The 23,227-nt window shown below is 39.2% G+C and overlaps 1 protein-coding gene across 2 annotated transcripts; it reads left to right on the top strand.

The window, feature by feature from the left end:
• Positions 1-2: 2 nt before the first annotated feature.
• Positions 3-23,214, top strand: PTCD1 (pentatricopeptide repeat domain 1). Of its 2 annotated transcripts, none has more exons than XM_063430256.1 (9): positions 3-68; positions 4,312-4,810; positions 5,277-5,417; positions 8,356-8,574; positions 15,403-15,504; positions 15,852-16,559; positions 17,659-17,775; positions 21,726-21,908; positions 23,037-23,214. In XM_063430256.1, the coding sequence occupies exons 2-9, from the start codon at positions 4,355-4,357 to the stop codon at positions 23,193-23,195; spliced, it is 2,085 nt and encodes a 694-aa protein (XP_063286326.1). In that variant the 5' UTR covers positions 3-68; positions 4,312-4,354; the 3' UTR covers positions 23,196-23,214. The 2 variants fall into 2 exon arrangements, with proteins under 2 accessions (XP_063286326.1, XP_063286325.1); XM_063430255.1 differs by lacking the exon at positions 3-68 and adding an exon at positions 3,416-4,221.
• Positions 23,215-23,227: the final 13 nt, after the last annotated feature.

Raw genomic sequence — 23,227 nt, forward strand, 5'->3', positions numbered from 1 at the left:
AACAGGAAGTGGTGTGAACAGAGCATGGTGGGAGGAGAGTCCATGTGAGGACAGGACAAGCTGTGCCAGTGAGTTACACCGCGTTATACCGCTCCCATTCCGTATGACACGGATATTATCACACTGCAGGGTTATTATTCACCGAGCTCCAAGCTGTGTGTTAATAAGAGCGGGTCTGGGCTATTCATACAGCGATCTCACAGTGAGCTTCAAATGGGGTACAACTGAAAACACAAACTATGAGGGATTTTAAATTCACCCTGAAATCTTACTCTATGGAATAACCAGAAACAGTCCGAATGCAGTGTATGAACAGACTGATTAGTTTAAGTTGAATGTTGGCATTTTGGTTTTCATTTCAGACTCAGTGACAGATTTCTTTAATATTTTTACTGCAGTTTATTATTGGTACAAAAGATTTATTTATTATAACGGTAGCAAAAAAGTGATGTTGCCCTCAGGGCTTGACCTTGTAGGTGTTTTTCCCCAAGTTGCCCAGTTTGCACTCTTTTTTTATTTATAAAAGGTAAAAACGTCTGATTGCTCAAACTTAAAGGGACACTATAGTCACCCAGACCACTTCAGCTCAATGAAGTGGTCTGGGTGCCAGGTCCCTCAGGTTTTAACCCTTCAGATGCAAACATAGGAGTTCCAGAGAAACTACTTTGTTTACATTTGGGGTTAAGCCAGCCTCTAGTGGCTGTCTTCCGGACAGCCACTAGAGGCCCATCTGCGACACTGGAGGCATATTATTCCTCCATCGCACAATGCTTTCCTATGGACACTCTGAATGCGCGCACAGCACTTGCCGCGCATGCGCATTTGGCTCCGCTGACGTCGGCGGGGGGGGGAGAGGTCACCGATGCTGGAATAAGGTAAGCTGCTGAAGGGGTTTTAACCCCTTCAACGCCAACTGAAGGGGATCCTGAGGGTGAGGATCCCCCAAGGATTATATAGTGTCAGGAAAACCACTTTGTTTTCCTGACACTATAGTAGTGATCCTTAAATACAAAGCATAAAACAATAAGTAAGCAATTTAATTCTTATTATTACATTCTGGCTTATGCATACATGACTTTTCAACAGTCAGCTGGTATTCATTTCCTATAGGGGCTTTCAACATGCTGGAGTGAATTGAGCAGTGAAATTGCAGGGGAATGATCTATACACTAAAACTGCTTTATTTTGCTAAAGTAATTTAGATGACTAGTGTTCCTTTAACATTGCAATGTAAACATTGGAGTTTCTCTAAAATTGCAAGGTTAAAGCGGCACTGTCACTATCTGGGGACTTTAAAAGAAAGAAACGAGTGATCGAGGGTTCTAACAAGTAGACCCAAGATCATAACTTGGATATCTGAAAATGATGGTCTAGATCAAAATAAAGATAAATAAATAAACAATTACTTTATTAGATGTTAATATACAGAAAACCTAACTACTTGCTCACTAATAAAACAAAATATGTGAATCCCAGAGGGGAGCTATAGAAAGCTCAAAATGTCAAAATACCATACTGAGCCATCTAACATAAAAGTGCCTGAGGTAGGATAAAATAATGCCAGTGGCTGATCCTATCTAGAAGGTGAATACCAAGACCACCCAGTATAGGACAAATCCTTTTATACCTCTAAAAGAATGGCTGTAGTTGCAGAATATCTACATAAAATGTAACAAAGTATATCCAGTTTTAAACTATAGTAGCGCTTGTATGAAGATTGCAACAAATAGAAAAAAGAAACGCTAGACCAGGGGTAGGCAACCTTTTAGCAGCACTGTGCCGATATAGGATTGTGATGTCCTGTAGCGTGCCGATCCTATTTTTTAAAATTGAGGTCTTTATGCTGCAGTATTTTGCTTGTGTTATTTATACTGTAATTGCTTTGTATATTTGTATTTGTGCGGATATGAGCTATTATATTGTATATGTTCAGGAGTAGTTTGTGGTATCGGGTATGATACATATGAATGTGGGCTGTGTATCGGGCTGCTTGTGGAATTGTGTGTGTGGATGGATGTGTCACATTGTGTGTTTGGTAGTGTGTGTATGTGTGGGGTATTACGTTTGTGCGGGTTGTGTGTATGTGGGTTGTTCGTATTATTTGTATGAGGGGAGGGTTATTGTGCATTTCTGTGTATATCTAGCAGTATGGGTGGCTTCCCTAGGTTCCAGTGGAGACCTGGCTGGCCAGGTACAGGTGAAGGGCCGGAGCTGCAATATCGGCTGGGGGCTGCTCTACCACAGTGTGGATTTCCATTCACAAGTGCTGGGAGGAAGGGACCTGAGATCACTTACTCTATGTGCTGCAATGCATAAATTGAGGATTGTCCTTTTCGTATTAGCAGATATCTGAAGTTTCACTGGGACTCCTGATAGGCCAGAGCCTGTTTGGCTCTAGCAGCCTTGAGTGCCGTGCAAAGACACCTTGAGTGCCGTGCATGGCACTAGTGCCGTAGGTTGCCTACCCCTGCGCTAGACTATATGAGAAAACTGGACTGAATACTGATATACTCAGCATAAGGTAGCTCAAAGTACTACACCTGGTGGAGTCTTAGTCCCCCCGAATAGCTGACTTAGTAACTGAAACTACAAAAGTCTTGTAAGTCGTCTATCTTTCTAGTACTAAAATAAAGGAGTAGGACAATATAGCTGATAAACTAAATGTAGCCACTTAGTAAAAAATGCTCCCTGATAGGCAGAAGACTGCTGACTATGTTACTGAAACGGCAAATATCTTATATATAGTCTATCCTTCTAGTACACAAAACGTGCAAAGTAAAAAAATAACATATTGCCTAACGCGTTTTGGCGCTACTAAAGCGCCTTTGTCAAAGGCAGAATTCTGACAAAGGCGCTACATGGTCTGTCTGCATGATTTTGTGTACTAGAAGGATAGACTATATATAAGATATTTGCAGTTTCAGTAACATAGTCAGCAGTCTTCTGCCTATCAGGGAGCATTTTTTACTAAGTGGCTACATTTAGTTTATCGGCTATATTGTCCTACTCCTTTATTTTAGTACTAGAAAGATAGACGACTTACAAGACTATTGTAGTTTCAGTTACTAAGTCAGCTATTCGGGGGGACTAAGACTCCACCAGGTGTAGTACTTTGAGCTACCTTATGCTGAGTATATTAGTAGTTAGGTTTTCTGTATATTAACATCTAATAAAGTAATTGTTTATTTATTTATCTTTATTTTTTATCTAGACCATCATTTTCAGATATCCAAGTTATGATCTTGGGTCTACTTGTTAGAACCCTCGATCACTCTTTTCTTTCTTTTCAAGTTTAACCAGGGTTACCCCCTATTTTGGATATCTGGTAGACATCACTCATTCACCTCAATTGGGAGTCCGTGCTTATTTGTGCTTTTTTTTTTATCTGGGGACTTTACAGAATTATAAATGTCCCTGACAATGACATGAGGAGGAGGTGAAGGTGAGATTTACTTCTGTACTCTTGCGCATGCGTGAGAGTGCATCATTGAAGTCTATGGAGGCAAGAGTTTGAAAGTTATCCCATAACCTTCAAGTTTATAGTCAGTGCCACTGCCATAAATACATTGTAGCCAATAAAGCTATTTACCTACTGATATACTGGTTAGCAGAGAATTCAGAACCATTTTTTTTATCACAGAACAAAAAAAAAACATGCAAATCAACAGTTAAAATAGTATCTTCAAATGACATGATGTATACATTTTACAAATAGTCGGAATTATATACTTAACCAGGATTGTCTGGAATTTACCAGGGAATTTTAAATGTAAGGCTAAAATGGAAAAACAAAAATCTCTAGCTCTCCTAATCTTCCACCTTTAATATTTTGGCCTAACATTCGAATTTTCAAGATCAATTCCCAAGCATTCCCAGTGGATTAAATTCCCTGCTTGTTCATTATATCTTGTTTTCTCTGTGTATTGTCTAAAAATAATTTATCTCTTGGGGCCTGCATCCTACTGGATCTTACCGCTCCCATTAGCAATATCTGATTTGCAAAACAAAAGCATGCGGCTTATTTACAATATACCCCATTATCTGATTAGTGTGATGAATTAATGGAATTATTTTTTTATCTTTCAGAAGTACTCACTAATGAGTAATTATAAGAATGCAAAACTGGATTTCTTCTCTAAACCAAGAATTATAATCAGTTGAAAATCACCAACTATTTTTCCAATTGTACTGGTTTAGCAAAACTTTGCATTTCTAAGATATGTAAGCTCTGCTACAGTATTTTAAATATATTTTACATTACACAACTAACATCTCAAATTGTTTTATTTGCTTTTTTTTTTTTTTTTTCAGTTCATTAACATGTCCAGTCAGTAATTGGATTTTTGCTGCTATCATGCGACTCCTGCAGTTTGTCACTCGTTGCATGTCACATCATTTCCAGGTCCCAAGATGTGTCTGCCAGGCGGTTCTGTTGCATAGAACGATTTACCAAACACACATATGTGACGTTTCCACTAACTGGCATGGGTCATTTTTGTTCACAACCCAGCATTATTGCACTTCAACACATACCCAGCACTCAGTGCCAAGAAGTAAGAGGATTCATACATTTGAGTCTGATAATTCCACTAGTGATGCACAGGATAGTACAGAGGATGATTTTGGGACATTATCCCAAAGGTATTCATCCAGAGCTGTGTTCAAGAAAACCTCCCCAGATCTGGAAAACCTGAGACATGCAGAAGATGAAATAGAAGAGAAAGAAACATTAACTCTAGAAAAAGTATCAAGAAGGAACACTCCCTACTGGTACTTCCTACAGTGCAAAAGCAAAATAAAAGAAGGCAAGGTAAGCACATACACATAATATTATCTGTTAAAGTGTAAAATGTATGCTTCAATCTCGATCATACCTCTCCATGTGCTAGATTGCTGGTGGCAATTCTCCTCTGCTGACATCACTCCCTCTTGCTGTAGGGGCGGGATGTCAGAGAGGACAGCATGTTTGGAAGATTGGAGGGGTGCCACCATTGGACACCTGTCGCCACTATGCTGTGTGTGCGAACAACAAACATCCAATATGGACAGAACTGACACTGCTGGTGGTGTAACTCCATCTCCAGTAAAGGGGTTATACACTGTGTGAGCAGTGTGTGTCTTGGTGTCTAAAGTCTCTGCGTTGTATTGATTTCTATTTTTTTATCTATATTTCGGATAGAAAAATCCCCCCAAAATGCATCAAGTTCCATATTTGTGTTTTAATGTAAGAACTGCCTGCTTAACCTTCACGGTGTAATTCTCTCTTTGATGCACAGTTAGCTGAGGCATTGGAGCTGTTTGAAACAAATATGCTGCAGGAGGAGCATCTGCAACCCGAGGAAAGTAACTACACTATTCTGATAGGAGGATGCGGGAGAGCCGGATACGTAAAGAAAGCCTTCAGCTTGTACTCTGATGTAGGTGCTACAGCAAACATTACTTAATTATTAGAGGTTTTGTTTAAACAGAATTGATTTTTTAAATGTTTAAAATGAGAATTTCTTAATTTAATTAACTCCTTCCTATAGTTATAGCATGCTATGCTGTCCTACAAAAAGAGGGCTTTAAAGCCGTTAGGGCGGCATAGCACGCCCTAGTGATCGGGCCCCCCTCCAACACAAATACTCGTCTGATCCCTTACAACCCAGGCATTTCCTCCTCAGCCAGTCCTGCCGATTTGAGCTTGTGATTGGAATGACACCACAATCACATGACTGAGATCAGCAAGATTAACTGCAGGGGGTCTGCAGATCTATAAATATATACAAACACACACACAAGTTCAGGCACTTGCACTCAAACGTAAATATTAATACCCAGTGCCAAGTCACATAAAGTAGATATTCCATACAATACCGGCACTCTGGTATTTCCAAATATTTCTTCTTCATTCAAGCAAATCCAGGTCAACGTTTCAGCTCCTCAATGGAGCTTTCATCAGGAAATCCGCACAGTATGTCCTGATGAAAGCTCCATTAAGGAGCTGAAACGTTGAACTGGATTTGCTTGAATAAAGAAGAAATATTTGAAAATCCCAGAGTGCTGGTGTTGTTTGGAATATGAATGAATATATATATATAATGTGGTTCTTTGTTGAGCTAATTTGCATGTCTACCCAGAATCCCTTGCAGTAGTTAGAGCGCTGTTAAAGTGAGATTTCTGTGGGAAAAGCAAGTCTTATGGCTTGACTGGTGTGTGTATTTGTGTTTAGCAATGTATTAACTATATATATATATATATATATATAATATATAAAATCTAAAACGGTGCTGCATGGCATTTTCTGCCTGGGTTATTATAACTAATACAAAAATTATATAAATACACAGACATTATATATACATATATTATTTTATTAGTTATAATAACCCAGGCAGAAAATGCAGCACTTTTTTAGATTTTATTCAAATTAAACCGTGTTTCATATGTAAATATTTTATGTGAAATAAAAGCTCAATTTGTCCTGAACAAAATTATATATTAAGTGTGCCCTTAATATGAAAGAGATAAATTATGGATGAACAGACCTATCGTTCAAATTTTAGATTCTTTTTTTATTTAGAGGTTCATACTTTAATAGTTTTTTTCCCCCAAGGAAAGTACAACACATAAGCACTGAGAATTACAAGGTAATTTCAGCAAAAATGATATTGGTGTGTGAGGTACATATATACTCATAGCATAAGCATATTGTACAAAATGTTATATGGAGAACAAAAATGTATACATATTATTTCACATGAAGAAATAAAAGTAAATATAAAGAGAAGTATTGAGCTTGGGTGGGGGTTGTTGCATATGTTTAAACATTTTATAGGGTATCAAAAGAAAGCCCTGTTTCTTCTTTAAACTTGATTTATAATATGTATGGATGCACTTAAATGAACACTATAGCATCAGGAACACAACAGCATCAGGAACACATGTATTCCTGACCCTATCGTGTTAAAAACAACATCTACCCCTGCCTTGCCTTTCTAAATATAGTAAAATCTTACATTAATTTCAGTCTTGGTGCTCTCTTTGCCCCTGATCTGCCTGTTTGGCTGATATAATCAGAAGTGGTGGTCTGAGCCAATCACAATGCTTTCCCGTAGGAAAAGAGACTGAGACTGAGACTGAGACTGTCGAGGGGGCAGATCAGAAGCAGAGCAGCACAAGCCAAACACAGCCCTATTCAATCAGCATCTCCTCATATAAATTAATTGAATCAATGCATCTCTATGAGGAAAGTTCAGTGTCTCCATGCAGAGGGTGTGCAGCACTGCCCCCAGAAGGCACCTTTTGTAGCCATCTGAGGAGTGGCCAGTGAAGGTATCCCTAGGCTGTAATGTACACATTGCATTTTCTCTGACAAAGACAGTGTTTACAGCAAAAGGCCTGAAGAGAATGATTATACTGTAGTTGATCTGGTGACTGTATTGTCCCTTTAACAGAGTGAAATTGTGGTAAAATGAATGCATAGCAAAAGTGCTAAAAAGGTGGTCACAAACGCATTGCATCTCAATAAAGCCTTGGTCCTTAAGGGGTTAGGATCCTATAAGCTGTGTTATTGACAATACTGGTAATTCATGCCTTGTATGGATCCATTATATATTATTTTTTTCTTTAATCTGCTCCAGTTTTCAATAAGAACACAGACCTTGCTAATGGTTTGCTTAGGGTCTTTTATGGTCTTATTTTCATAGACCTTGCAAGTGCCCTGCATGTTAGCCTTATATAAGGGGTTTGTAGCAATCTTTAAGTATATCTTGTTATCTATTTAATTTACCATAGTCCAAGCGGTAGTCATGATATCCCCTTCCTTTCTACTGTGGATTAAAAATAAAACATATCCTATTAGCTTGTCATTTACTGGCAAGCTAAGGGTGGAGTTTCCCTTTTTAAGGTTAGGAGGAATCGTGACTGCATTTTATTTTTTACCTTTTCAATGCTCCCTGCCCTATGAGAGAGGAAAGGGCAACTACCCATTAGTGATGACTGCCGCTTGGACTATGGAAAATGACATTTACGGTAAGTAATATTTTTTTTTTATCCAGAACCGACCATTAAGTGTCCCTGTGGAACTGTTCTGGGCAATCCTGGGGGCTCAGACGTAGGTCAGTGGCAACGAACTGGTCTTCCTAAAGGCCTGCGTTGAGCTCTGGTGGTGTTTATTGGTCTAAAATGCCAAGTGACAATCACAAACTGCCGCCATCTGTTTTTAGTTTTTCTGTTTTGTACCCGATGTGTGCGTGTGCTCTTTTAAAAGGTCAACACATTAATTTATAAATACTAGCAAATAGACTTTCTAAAAATGCACCAAAACTTGTTAAAAATATGTCTCTTCCTTTGCCTTAATATTTTGCATCTTAGATGAAGAAGCGAGATCTGAAGCCCACAGATGCTACATACACAGCTCTGTTTAATGCATGTGCTGAATCTCCATGGAAAGACTCAGGCCTGCAACATGCTATGAAACTACATCAAGAACTGAAAAACAAGAACATTGAGCTAAATATGATCACATATCGGAGCTTGATGAAAGTCTGTGCACTGTGTGGAGGCCTACAGAGCAGCTTGGAAATATTCAAGGTGAGTCCACTGTTTAAGCATTGCATGGCTTAGCATGTTCAATTAAAGTACAAAGACCTTAAAACATTAATGTATTTTTCTTTCCCTTGAGTACTTGAGTGAAGATATTGGTTTAAAGTACTCCTTTCATACAAAATGCAGTATAGCATAATATGGAGATTAGTATTTCAGGAAAAGTTATACCCCCATTTGTATTGTTAAAGGGACACTCCAAGGTCCATAAGAATGTGTCTCCTGTATAGATTAATGGAGTCTTCATGTCCCTGTCTCCCGGCACTTGGTTGCTTAGAACAGCAGCAGTCTGCAATTCACTCCATACTGCAAGGTCCACCTTTGTGTCTGCCTCAAAGGTTTCAATGAAGAAGCCTGTGTCTGGGGGAAAAAAACAGACAAAATAAATATAAATAATTCAATTAAGAAGGCTAGGATTATCTGAGAGGTTGAGCCACTTCAAAGATTTAGGACCATTGTGCAACAAAAAGGTTTTTTTTTTCAGCTTCTATATATTTACTTTATTTGAAGCCCCCTCTCACCTTTTATTTTTTTTTTTTTACTTTAGATTTATCTTTTATTATTATTATTATTATTATTATTATTATACAACTTGGTCTAATTTATTTCACATGAGGGCAAAATAAGCAAAACAAAGCAGTAAATCAAAAAAATTGGTGAGATCAAAAATGGAATTTGAATGTAAAACACAATAAAAGAATTGACAGGTAACATAAGTTAGCATTATGAACACAACACTTTTGTTTTTGCTCCCATTTTCCATGAGCTGAACTTAAAGATCATTCTAAGACTTTTTCAATGTACATAAAAGTCCTATTTCTCTCAAATATTGTTCACAAATCTATCTAAATCTATGTTAGTGAGCACTTCTCCCTTGCCGAGATAATCAATCCACCTCACAGGTGTGGCATATCAAGATGCTGATTAGACAGCATGATTATTGCAAAGGTGTTCCTTATGCTGGACACAATAATACTATTAAGTATCTGGATCTAGTATAGTCACCCAAACAGTCCCTGTTTGGGTGACTATACTAGATCCAGATACTTAATAGTATAGAATTGTTAAGAGCCAGTCTGAATAAAGCTCAGTACTTCTATCTATTTCTAAGGATATACTGGTAACATAACTATACCACCCAGGGGTAATGATATATATTTGTATCTACTTTTTTTAAATTCACATCCTATAGGGATACTTCCTTATTTTGTATCCAGTACTTTTCATGACTTCTTTCTAGACTACTTGTATATGTCCAGGTTTACACAGATAGCCACAGTTTGCCTTATGGCATGGTGACTAATATCTTAGGTTTTCTAAACCTTATGTGTGCTATGGCAGTATAACACTTCATAGGATGTTCAGTGATGCCATCAGAGTATAGGAATACCCCCGTATGTACCTTTGCCAGGTATTTCTGGATGTTGAAGGGGCACATTTGAGATGCAGCCATGCAGTTTTTTTCTAACTTTGAAGTTTTATGCTGTGTCCATGTTCCATTTTGGAGTAGTTTAGCCCACCCGGGGCTTAACCCCGCAACGCAAGCAGAAGTCAGCAACCCGAAAGCAGCAACGGTCCGTCAAAGTCTCCTGCTGCTCCCCATTGAAGTGGGACCTGGACCCAGAGCGCTCCCGAGTCCAGGACTGGGCAATAACTGCCCCGGAGGGGCCCGAGGTCGGAGGGGCACCTTTCCTCCGTGACTCCCCTGTAAGTGCCCTGACCTTACCGACTATGGGAGTCGGCTGACTTTCATTGCCTCATCAAGTGATGAACTGCTGCTTTATCACTAAGTCCATGCAGATCTCGCAGACTCTCCCCTGTTTTACTCGGCTTTGACCTTTATGATTTAAATTTGGAGTGTTAGCTTACCTATGTGTTCCTAATTCGTGCCCTCAGGTAAGCGGGGACGGATGTCCCCAAGATAGGGCCCACAAAATCCACATGCTCAAGATTACAAACACATCTAGAGAATAAGCTAAGAACGGTGAAACTGTAAGCAAGCTGTTTCTTAACATTGGGAACATTGGGTGATATGATGGGGGTATAAACATCCGGCTTTAGATCTACATAACATTACATTTATGAAAGAATAATCAAATAGGGATTATAGCAGCACAGGACTTTAGAATAGTCGGGCAAGGGCCATCTATGGCACAGCAGCAATATGTCCCTAAGCCCGCCGAGTCTCCATCCGTCTCCCCCAGGCAGGCCTCAGCCCGTCAGCAGGACTCTCCATGGTTCTGTGGGCACTCAGGCAGGAACCATCCACATGACCCCCACACCTAGAGTCTACGAACCGTCTGCCCCCTGCACCTCCCCAGAACCTCTCAAGCCTCTGTGGAGCGTGAGCCCCCATGTCTCTACTTTCGCCGGCCACACTCTTGGGGATGGTGCACGTCAGTCACGGCCACCGGTCCGCCGGACAGCCCGCCACCACCTTGTCCACAGGGCTCACGGCATCAGGGACAAGTTTCTCTGGGGACCCCTCAGACCCGGAGGCCAGGGCACCTACTCCTCTTGCGGGCTGGTTGCCGGAGAATCCATCTGGAGGCCGGTAGCACCGAAGGCCACATGTACTGTCCAAGCCGGACCCCCACGGTAGGTGAGTATTTTTCGCTGTGTCCCGTCTCAGAGCGGTCTGGAGCGCAATTAAATGGGTTCTAAACAGCCGATTGTAAGGTATCCTCCGCTGTGACTGTCCCCATATCCGTATAGTCCAATCTTCCGACAGGCTGTTCTGCAGGCAGCCTTTGCCAGTGTAGGCGATCGGCACAACACCAGCCCGGGGATTCCCGTCGCCATGAGGGCCGCCGCCTTTTTCATGTGCTCGGGTCTGGAGCTAAAGCTGCATTTATTGCATACACTGAAAAGGAAGTATTTTTTGGAATTGGGAGGGTGTGGCTAAGAAGGGTGTGGCTATGTTGCAGCATTATGCAAAACAATTTAACTATTCTGGGGAACAAATAAGATTTAAGCTTGCAAAAGTGCCAAAACCTATAAGTGTATTAAAGAAGTTGTCTTTGTGACTGGAATATTCCTTGAAACAGGTATAATGTTTTGTTTATGCAAAAAATCTTGTTTTAAATCTGTTGGGGTTAACATGTTGGTTGGTTTTAATGTATCATCTGTATCAGAGCTCAACATTTCCTCTAGCAATGAGGTGAGTGGAAATTAAGCCCTGGTAAGTGTGTTATGAACCGTCCAAGTTTGCATTGGCTACTAATGAAGAATTAGAAATGTTAAGCCCCAATCTACTATGTCTTATGCATCAGAAATAATCATCTACAGCCTGCAACATGTGTTTAAAGATTTAACTTTATTTTTATGATATTGGTTAACAAACCATTGTACCAAGGAAGGAGCCAAACAGACATACTCGAGAACCAGTTTGGTTTTTTTCAATGTGTATGCCTTGTGGGGGTGCATTTGGGTCTGTGTAGCCCACATGATGACTATTTTCATTAGCACAACCCTTTGGATTGAATCTTTATTGCATATTTAATGAAGATTTTGTCATCCTAAATGGTGGGTTGACAAGCTCTCGAGATTCCTTTATTTTTAGGATTTAATAGTTTTACAATAAGCACTGTAACATTAGGGCAAAGAAGGCTCACACACCAACAAAGGAAAAAAAAAAACAATCACAACCAAGGTATAGCATTTAGTGAGATTTTTTTCTAATATTTTCTCCTGAAATACATTTCAGGTGTATGTGACCAAAATTCAATTTTTTAAAACGTTTCCTTCAATTAAAAAAAAATATATATATGAAAAATTAATAGTGTATATTAAAGTAAATGCAGGCAAACATGTGAGATTGTCTTCTATGTGGCATATAATGGGAAAACATATATTATGTCCGTGGGTCTGGGAGAAGATCCTTACTTTTCATATTGTCGTTTTACTCCCCTTGGAATAAAAGGGTTAAGGCACTGTATTGTTGTGGTTTCCAAGGTTTCCAGCCCCTAGTGATATTAAAGCAACAATTGCTTACCATTGCAACATTATATCAAGCCATAACCATTTAATCCTAGTGTACATGTCATATAAAGTAATAAAAACAAAATCACTTTATTCATTTACATTCATTTATTACAATTACATGTTTGTTAGTCCACCCATTGTAAAGCGCTACGGAATTTGTTGGCGCTATATAAATATAATAATAATAATTCATATTTTTTTCTATCCATTTTGCTAGCAAACATTTAAATTTAAAGTAAACATGTTAGCTCTAGTCAGTGTCGATGGCTTAATTTTCATGTTTGTAGTGTCTCTGAAAGGTGTTGGCATGATCCAACAGTGAGAATCATATAAATATAAAGGATACCAATATTTGGAACATATATTTATAAATGCTAATGGTTATGCTATGTATGTGTAAACAAACACTATTGTTTCTTCATTCATGCAATTTATTAAATGGTACTGTAACTGCTTCATATCATTGAAGTGCCTGGAGTACAATTGCGCTGTCCCTCCATGCATTTTTAAACAGTTTTCAATAGTGTAATGCTAAATAAGTGTTCTGGCTAATGCTTCATCATTATCCTGAGCAGCTCTCTGTTGTGCTGATTGGCAGAGTGTATGAGATAACGGATTTCAGCCTATGCAGTCACCCATTACTGAATAGGTGTGGCTGAGAAAGCGTGTGATCTCTGCCTTAACCATACTTCCAGTGGGGCTGAGCTTTGGGCAACTTCAATTAGTGTTGAACCGCTCAACAATACTGAATGAAGAGACTGCGCTAAGGGGCTGCAGGCACTATAACTAATTCAATGAGATGGAATGGTTATAGTCCTAAGAGCGACTCTTTAACCCCTTCCCGACCGCTGACGATTCAGGACCTTCATCAGAAAAATCCCCCCTGAGGACCATTGACGCTCCTGAACCGTCATAACGGAAATCTTTACTTACCCGGTCGCCGTCGTTCCCCCGGCGGCGATCGGCGATGCTCCCAGTGTGGGGAGACTGCCTGCAGCCCAGGCAGTCTCCCCGCGGTGAGTTAGGACCCGCGGCCACGTGATCGCTCAATAGAGCGGTCACATGGTCACAATAGGTGTCCATGTATCTTCCTGCAGGGGGACTGCCTGTGCGAACAGGCAGTCTCCCTGCAAGTGTAAAATTAAAAAAAACAATTATATAATTCTATATATATATATGTGTATATATATATATATATATAGAGTGAGAGAGAGAATACACAAGATCCAGCGCACTCACCTATCCACTAAACAGCAACTTCAATGTTGAAAGATTTATTTTTTTTGAAAAAAACCTAATCTAGGCAAAAATAATGGGGGTTTAGTTACATTATATGTCAATGTACCCCATCTTTGGCAAGTCCTACACTAACAGCCTAGTGTCTGCTCTTATGAGATTAACCCACTTACTTGGGGGAAAAAATCCATCTGGGGCTCTCTGCAGTACAAGGCTAACTAGGGCCCTGGGATGAGGCACCTGTGACAGGGAGGGGTGCATTGACGTTGTGGCAGGCTCATGCAATGTATGATCATATAATGTAACTAAACCCCCATTATTTTTGCCTAGATTAGGTTTTTTTCAAAAAAAATTTATCTTTCAACATTGAAGTTGCTGTTTAGTGGATAGGTGAGTGCGCTGGATCTTGTGTATTGTATAATTTGGCCCCCAGCAGCACCCCCATTTATGCATGTTCAGGTGAGTGCAGCCAACCCCCCCTCCCCCTCCTTGTTTCATATATATATATATATATATATATATATAAGATATAAAGACATATATTAGATCTATATAATATATGTCTATATATCTTATATATATAATGTCATACTAAGTGTATATATTAATATAAAAATTACTTATAATTAAATTACACGTGTGTATATATAATATATATATATATATATATATATATAATAACAATATATATAAAACACAAACAATAAGTAAATTTAAATAAATTAAAAAAACGCAAAAATAATAAAAATGTAAAAAAAATTATATATATATGAAATTTTATTCTAACTGTATTTTGATATTCATTTATATATATTTATATCAAAATACACTTAGAATGAAGTTATATATACATCTATGTATATCTAAATAAATCAAAATATTACGAAATATCTATATATCCATATACAAAAGTACCTAAATAATTTCTTAAATATTCACGTAGTCTTCAAATATATAAACATGCATATATATTTAAATTCTACGTGCGTATTTATGTAATATTTTTACACAATTAAGTAATTTTATTGATTGCAATTTGAAGGACCTGCCTGATAACCCAGGCCGAAAGTCCAGAGAATTTAATTTGCTAGGACTGTATTTAACCCTGTAACTTTCTATGACACCCTAAAACCTGTACATGATCCAAAGTAGAACCCAAATCATTCTGCTTCTATTTTTATTTATTTTTTCTAAGCAGTGCAGTATCTTGTGTTGCTAATTCAAAGGTTAGTGATGTTCTAATACAATATGTAATTAAATGCCTTTGATATAAAGTACCGCAAGAGAGCTCAATATTTGAACTGATGCTACATTCTAAATGCATGTCTAAAATCAAAATGTTATGTTTTAAGTGAATTATGAGCAAACAAATGTAAACATACTGGGACAAGGGTTCTACTCTAATGGGCTTACAGCCTAAACAAATGAACCCACAGGTTTGATGAGTTATGCAAAAGTATTTTCTACATGTGCTATATTTTAAACCTGATTAGAAAGGCTCAAATGGCATTATGTTTGCTTACACAGCTTTCTATTTCTCAATGACTTTCTTACATTTCCCTCATTGCATTAACACCATGATTCTCTGTACTTCAGGAAATGGTACAAAAGGGACACATTGTTACTACAGATACTTTCAACGTACTTCTAATGGGCTGCATCGAGGATAAGACAGTGGGGTTCCGTTATTCTCTGCAGGTATAGTTATTCTGAAATTAATTATTTTCTCTTTTTTTTTTTGCCTGTTTACTGGGTACACACGTTTGTATAGTATTCTTCCATAACAAGATTATGTTCACAAAATCCTATCTTCACAACAACAACAAAAACTTGCTCTTTGGAAAATGATAACCATATTTAATATTCATGCATTTATACATTCATTCTTGTGCTCTGTAGAGTGATTGATTTGCAGTAAGTTTTGATTCTGTCTGTTAGAACCAAGCAGACAAATATTAGTTTGTGTAATAATGCTTTCATGCTTCTGTTATTTCCTCAGGAAAAGGTGATTCAATTTTAAACTTCGCTCTCTCTCTTTAACACAGGTTTGGCGACTGATGTTGAGCCTAGGTTTAAAGCCCAACATTAACACATACAATCTGCTCATTCGTGCTATCAAAGAGTGTGGAATTGGAGACCCTAAAGTGGCATATGATATTTTGTTAAGCCCCAGTGAGCATGCATTGCCAAAGAAAAAAAGCAGGTTTGGAAAACACAAGCAAGCTAACAAAGTGCCTACAGTTGGAGTAATAACTGAGCAAGAAGTGGAGATGTTAAAGCAGCAACTAGTACTTGAAAGTACGGCCAGTGTCAAACAATCTAATCTTAGTGGAATAGATGTAAAATCAGCTCAGAAACCAGCTATGATAAAAAGTATTTCATCCCAAGTAACTAAAGAGGTGGAGCCCTTTAACTCTGACACTGTGCTTATTGATGCTCAGCAGCAACCACCAAACCTCCTTAATCATGTTGTAGAGAAACATATGGTAGTTTCACTAGGGAATGTCCTCGAACCCTCTGATCGGCTTGCTTTGGTTGGCGACATGGAAGGAATCCTGCAGAAGATGAAGGAGGATCAAGTGAAACCTACGATAAAAACTCTAACACTATTGGCTGATGTAACAAAACCTGGCAGCCAATCAGAATCTAGCCTGCTCAGCATCATGGACTTATTAAATATTAAGGTGGATGTGACGTTTTTCAACACTTTGGTGAAAAAAAGAAGTAAAATTTTAAATCTAGCATCAGCAAAGGTAAGTTGCCGAGATTCTAGCAAAAAAAATATTGTATTATACTTATTTGCACAAGTACAGTATCCAGTGCCACAGAGTGAAAGCACTTACAGGGGCACTTCAGGCTGAACAAGGCATTATATTTAATGTGTTCTATAGATAATGCATTGAAAAATTATATGCAAAAACAACCAATCCAAATCAATAAAAGATACTTACATTTAATTATGCATTTTTCAGTAAATCTCTGGGCTTTTTAAACTCCGCAGGAGCACTGCCTAACCCTAGCCTAGAACATAAAGTGATCAGCCAATTAGGCGATTTTGACTCCTAAATCCTTGTGTAGCAGGACATTGTGGGCAAGATAGGGTTTTTTTTGGGAGTTCTAACGAACACCTTGTTTACTTTATAAAATCTAGTAGCTGAACTGCAACTAACAGGAATGCTTCCTTGCTTTGTGGCAAGTATGCAGGCTTGCCAAGGCACTCAAATGCCTTTTTTTGTGAATGTAATTGAATCAACTGTTTTTAAGCTTAATTTTACTAATTTCCCTGCTCATTATTATTAATAGCCCTTTACCAGCGCAGTTCGAGCCTCATCAATGATGTAACAGGTAGTGCGCAGGAAATCGTGGTGCATTTGCAACTTGCACTGGCTATCAGAACAGACATAAGTTTAGCAGAGGACATTTATTTATATAGATTGATAAATGTCAGCATGTTTATTTTTAATTTCAAGGTATAGCTGCAGAGCTGACCTACATATGGTCCTAGTGGATCGGACTCAGGTTGTTCCTTAAAGGGAGTGTCATGTTGCCACCTAACAGAGTGAACTGGCAACACAGCATAATTCACTCTAGGTAGGACACCACCATCTGCTGCAGCTATAATATTTTAATGTAGAGTGGCTAAGTGGCATGGGAGTTCTCTGTGATTGAGCATACTCTGATAGAAATCTTCACTTCAGTGCCGGCTGCTGTGGGTGCCAATGGAGGAATTGGGAATATTACACTATTCGTTTTATGAAAGTGTGTCAGTATGCCCTAAAGCGGATGTTATATCCTCTCCTAACGGCACTTGTAGGCACACTAAAATAAACTTTACATTTTCTCCATTCATAGGAATTACTGCCTGTTTTGGTTCAAAAAGGAATTGCACCTAACATCCAGACATTCTGTCACCTGGCTTCAGCTTGCCACAAGAGAGAAGATGGTTTGCAGCTTCTTGAAGACATGGTGGTATGCATGCTAAATATTCTTCCTTTATTAACCCTTCTTCCTCCTCCTCCCTCCCAAAAAAAAACCCCACGTGTTCACTATTAAGGGTTAATAAGTGTGTAGGGGTTTAGAAAAATAAGATTTTGGCTTTTAGCTTAAGGTGTATTGTCTATCAAATACAGAGAACTTTACTGTAGGTTATGTGACTTCCCAAACACTCGCAGAGTTTCACTCTTGCCAGTATGATCGCATTTGTGCATGATTCTGTCATTGTTGCTCTTAAGCATCTTTTTAAAAGATGTATCTTCTTTAATTCAGTTATATGCAGTAGTTACAGAGCTGCCTAGTATGTGGTGGTTTAAAGGAACACTAGCATTAAAAATAATTCCATTTTACCCACCTGAGAGTCAGGTAATTGGTGTCCGGTTCCAAGCCCCTCCTAACCATGACATAAAACTTCACAAAAGTAAATAAACAAGTCACTCAATGTATTGCAAGAATAGTTATTAGAAAGGGAGAAACGTGTACTGCCTTTAATCCTAGGAAATAATACATTCACCGTCAGTAAAGTTTAGTTTTCACCTGTAGGTAAAGGCAGTACACACTTACAAAATCTACTTAAATGGCGCATCTTCTTCATTTAATCACCGCCTGGAGCACCTTACTCTCAAAAGAAAACTGCTTAATGAATGTATGAATGGAAGACCACGTCGCCGCCTTGCAAATCTGCATTGGTGAGGCCAAGGAGGAGGTGGATCCCTATGCTGCAAAGAGTATGCCAGAGACAGCCTCTTTAATCCATCTGGCTAATGTATCTTTCAAAGCCATAAAACGTTTATTTGAGCCTTTGTAAGACAAAATGATCTTCCAACTTGCAAAACTCCTTGGTTCTATCCAAGTAAAAGTGCTAATTTCACATCATGTGAGTGGAGATTTACAAAAAGTAGGTAAAATTATTCCTGATTGATGTTAACTGAAGACACTTGTGGTCGAAAAGATGGATGAAGTCTCAGAACCACTTTGTTCATATGGAAGACTAGATGCGTTTCAGCATGAAGGAGAGCTTGTCTCTTAGCAGATGTAATGGCTACTAGAAAGATGGTCTTCCAGGTGAGTATGTTGATAGTGACTAAAGATAATGGTTCAACAGAGGTTCACAAAGTGAATTGAATATTGAATTCATGTCCCACGGTGGCATAATCTCTCTAATTGTACGAGCTACAGTTGACAACCTGAACTTTTAGTGATGCAGGTCTTAGACCAGGTGTCAGCAACCTTTCCATATGAGGGCCAAAACCATGTCATATAATGCATGGCAGACACCATTTAACTATATAGCTACCCTTCTCTTAAAGCTCACTTCCATTGATCTTCTTTAGCAATGTAATCCCCGGTGTTCTCTCCCAGTGCCATCTTTCTCTCAATTCTCACTTCTATTGTCCTTTAGGAATGAAATCACCCTCACCCAGTGGCCCCCTTTACTTAATTTCCAACACTATTGTCACATCTTTAGTGTCCCATTTGTGCCCCCCTTCTTTCACATCTCACCACCATTATCCCCCCCCCCATCTGTTTTCACTTCTACTACCCCTTCTTCAGCAGTGTCCACCCAGTGCCACCATTATTCCAATTGCCCCACTTCTTTAAGTGTCCCCTAGTGTTTTGTCCTTGTCCCATTTATTCCCAGTTGTGTAGAAACTTAACCGTAGCCTAATGTATTTGTCTTTTTTACCTCTGTTTTGCCATTGATTTAATTTGTCTCACCCACTGTCTCCCCCAGAGTCTGGGTGGTGGCTGTATGTAGTGTATGCACGCACTGGCTGTTCCATTTCTTTTATCTTGAGGTAAACCTTTCTTACCTTCTACCAATTGCTTGTAATGATGGTCTTAACTGAGAACTACCGTATATACTCGAGTATAAGCCGACCCGAATATAAGCCGAGGCCCCTAATTTTACCCCAAAAAACTGGGAAAACTTATTGACTCGAGTATAAGACTAGGGTGGGAAATGCAGCAGCTACTGGTAAATTTCTAAATAAAATTAGATCCTAAAAAAATTATATTAATTGAATATTTATTTACAGTGTGTGTATATAATGAGTGCAGTGCGTGTATGAGTGCAGTGTGCGTGTATGAGTGCAGTGTGTGTGTATGAGTGCAGTGTGTGTGTGCGTATATATTAATTGAATATTTATTTCCAGTGTGTGTATATAATGAATGCAGTGTGTGTGTGTGTATGAGTGCAGTGTGTGTGTGTGAGTGCAGGGTGTGTATATGAATGAAGTGTGAGTGCAGTATGTGTGATGCAGTGTGTGTTTGTGTATGTGTTGGTGGGGGTGGGCATTTCATATATTATTAATTATAATTTTTTTAATTTTTTTATATTATTTTTTTTTTATTATTATTATTTTTTTAATTATATTTAATTATTTTTTTTTCGTCCCCCCTCCCTGCTTGATACATGGCAGGGAGGGGGGCTCCTTCCCTGGTGGTCCAGTGTCATTGGTAGTTCAGTGGGGGGGCTGGCAGAGCTGTACTTACCTTTCCTGCAGCTCCTGTCAGCTCCCTCCTCCTCCGCGCGGTCTGTGCAGCTCCCTCTGTCTGCTCCCAGTGTAAGTCTCGCGAGAGCCGCGGCTCTCGCGAGACTTACACTGGGAGCTGACCGAGGTGCTGAACGGACGGCGCGGAGGAGGAGAGAGCTGACAGGAGCTGCAGGAAAGGTAAGTACAGCTCTGCCAGCCCCCCTCTCCCCCCTGTCTGTATTATGGCAATGCAAATTGCCATAATACAGACTATAACTCGAGTATAAGCCGAGTTGGGTTTTTTCAGCACAAAAAATGTGCTGAAAAACTCGGCTTATACTCGAGTATATACGGTAAATAGTATTCTTTGTTCAGAGGACAATTCACACATGGAATGCTTTCAGCAGTTCAATTTCTTAGCCCTTATTGCCACCTTGTCTAATAATAATTTAAATCATTCCACTGTAGCGCCTACCAAAAATCTGCTGCTAGTCTTTGTTTTGGAGAAGTATAACAGGATCTTCTGTTTGCTGATAGAATACGTTCTCCAAAGAATTTAGCCACAGGGGCCACGGTAATGAGTACTGAACAGACTGTTTTGTTTGTCATTTTGTCTATGGAATCCTGAAACCTGCCAGCATCCCAAAAGGGTAGGGTGAATTTCTCCCTGAATTGTGCTATCCGAATATCTGCTTTAGGTAGATCATTGATATTGTCCTCTTCTTTAAGGGTGAAAATGTTTGTTGTTGAATGCATGTTTGGCTGTAACTTGTTATTCTCTGGACATGGCCTTATAAAAGTTGGGATAGACGGGAAATACCTTGGCTCCTTTACATTTCTGATAAAGATTCATCAGAGGAGTAAAAGGATTCTGAATTAGGAGTAGATCTGTCAAAACTCTCCAAACAGTAATCATCCTTTTCTGTATAACCATGGAACTGGATTGTTGAGAAGTTTGCAAAGACTGTAATGCTGCAGAACGAATGTCAAAAAAAGTCTGTAGGTTCATAACTAACTTTTTCTTGGACCCATCTGGCAACTGAAGATTGCATGTAGAACATGTTAAAGGCTTAGTTTTGCCACAACTTTATGCTTTTCCATGCTGGTCAGCCACATCGAGAATTAAGCAGTAGCCCTTTCCTCATGATCAGGAATACTTCCTGCTCTGCTGATGACATGCAGATAATTTGGTATTGTGGAGTTTTATGCTATAGGGAGGAGAGGCTCAACTTAAATTCCCGTCAATTAATTTTGTAACTGTGTTTATATTGTCTGTCTATATTCTGTTTTCATAAATTTTAAGGTGCTCTAGCTTGAGTGCTATTTAAGAACTGCTTAATTATACATTGCCAGTGTTGTTGAAGAACCAACTTGTGTACTGCCTCTATCCACTGGGGGGGGAGGGGAGGGAGTGAGAATATGTATTTCACGAATAAACTTTTCTTTCAGAATACTGGTGTATTGCCCAACAATTATATATACAGCACCTTAATTCAAGTGGCTTTGAAGCGCTTAGATTATGTCTACCTCACAGACATCATCCGGGACATGAAAGTCAGAAACGTTGCCCCCAATGAAGTGGTGATTCGGCAGTTGGAGTTTGCAGCTCAGTACCCACCAAAGTTTGACAGAGTACGTACAATGTAAACACTTAAAAATGGGCAATTTTACATGGCAGGAGTCTATACTACAGCAGAAGAAATGCTTATGTAGAACTGTAAACAAATTATAACTTTGAACAACAGTAATGGGTTATGGATATTGGTACACATTCTCCGTGGAGTGAGGAAGCCCACAGCCCGCCCCAACTAAAAGTATGGCCTAGGCAGACTGCACTTATTTTCTTCAAATCAGCAATGTGCTTTTGTGGCACGCTGAAAGCAGTCTGCTACACTCTCAATTACCCCCATCCTTTGCTTCTTTATTGGCCTGACCAGCATAGATGAGATCTTCCATTCAGTGTTAACCGGTTTTACTACTCCCGATACTAAAAACTACTTCAAATGAGGTAAAGCAGTTAGTGTCTACATGGTCTCTTTAATACCAGTTCACATCGAACACAGAAATTTTACAGTTACTTATTAAGAACACAATGCATTCATAAATATTCACAATGCATTCATAAATAATAACAGGGACACAAAGCTGTATTCCTGGCACTACCGATCCTTCTGCCTCCCACTCGGTAAATAAAGGGGAAAAAAAAAAAAACCTTGATTTACTTACCTTATCCCAAGCTGCGATGTCCCTCGGCGCTGGGTCGAAGCTCCACTCTCTCCTCCGCCCCATGACAATCAGGGTCTAATGCGCATGCGCAGAAATAGCTACACGCATATTAGACCTCCCCATAGGAAAGCATTGAATCAATGCTTTCCTATGGGGAAAAATCTGAAGGTCCTCATGTGAAGCATGAGGATGTCCAGCGTCAGATAACGGACCAAAAGTCCGCTTGGATTCCGGAAGCCCTCAAGACAGCAACTGAGGGCAGACTTAGTGCTGCAATGTAAACACTGCAGTTTCTCTGGAATTGCAATGTTTTACATTGCAGCACTAAGTGCAAAAGGGACGCAGCACCCAGACTACTTCAGTGAGCTGAAGTGGTCTGAGTGCCTACAGTGTCCCTTTAAATAAAAGTTACTGGTGATGGGGTTTACTCTTAAACACTTGATTATAGGCATGCAGCAGACAGTTCTAAACAACTGTGTACCAGTTAAGATATTCCTCGCCAATTATATTTACTTATTTCTTTCTAAATCCTAGTATCAGGGTAAGAATGTATTCCTGGAGAAGATTGATGGTTTCCGTGGCTATTATAATCGCTGGTTAGGATGGATGGCAGCAGAAGAAACACCACATCCGTGGGAAAAATACAGGACCAAACGTAAGCTTAAGGAGCATCTACCATCCGACACTGAATAATAAAACTATTTATTGATAATTGCCTGAAGTTA

This window comes from Pelobates fuscus, chromosome 8 (genome assembly GCF_036172605.1).
Source record: "Pelobates fuscus isolate aPelFus1 chromosome 8, aPelFus1.pri, whole genome shotgun sequence".
In the NCBI taxonomy this organism is placed as follows: domain Eukaryota; kingdom Metazoa; phylum Chordata; class Amphibia; order Anura; family Pelobatidae; genus Pelobates; species Pelobates fuscus.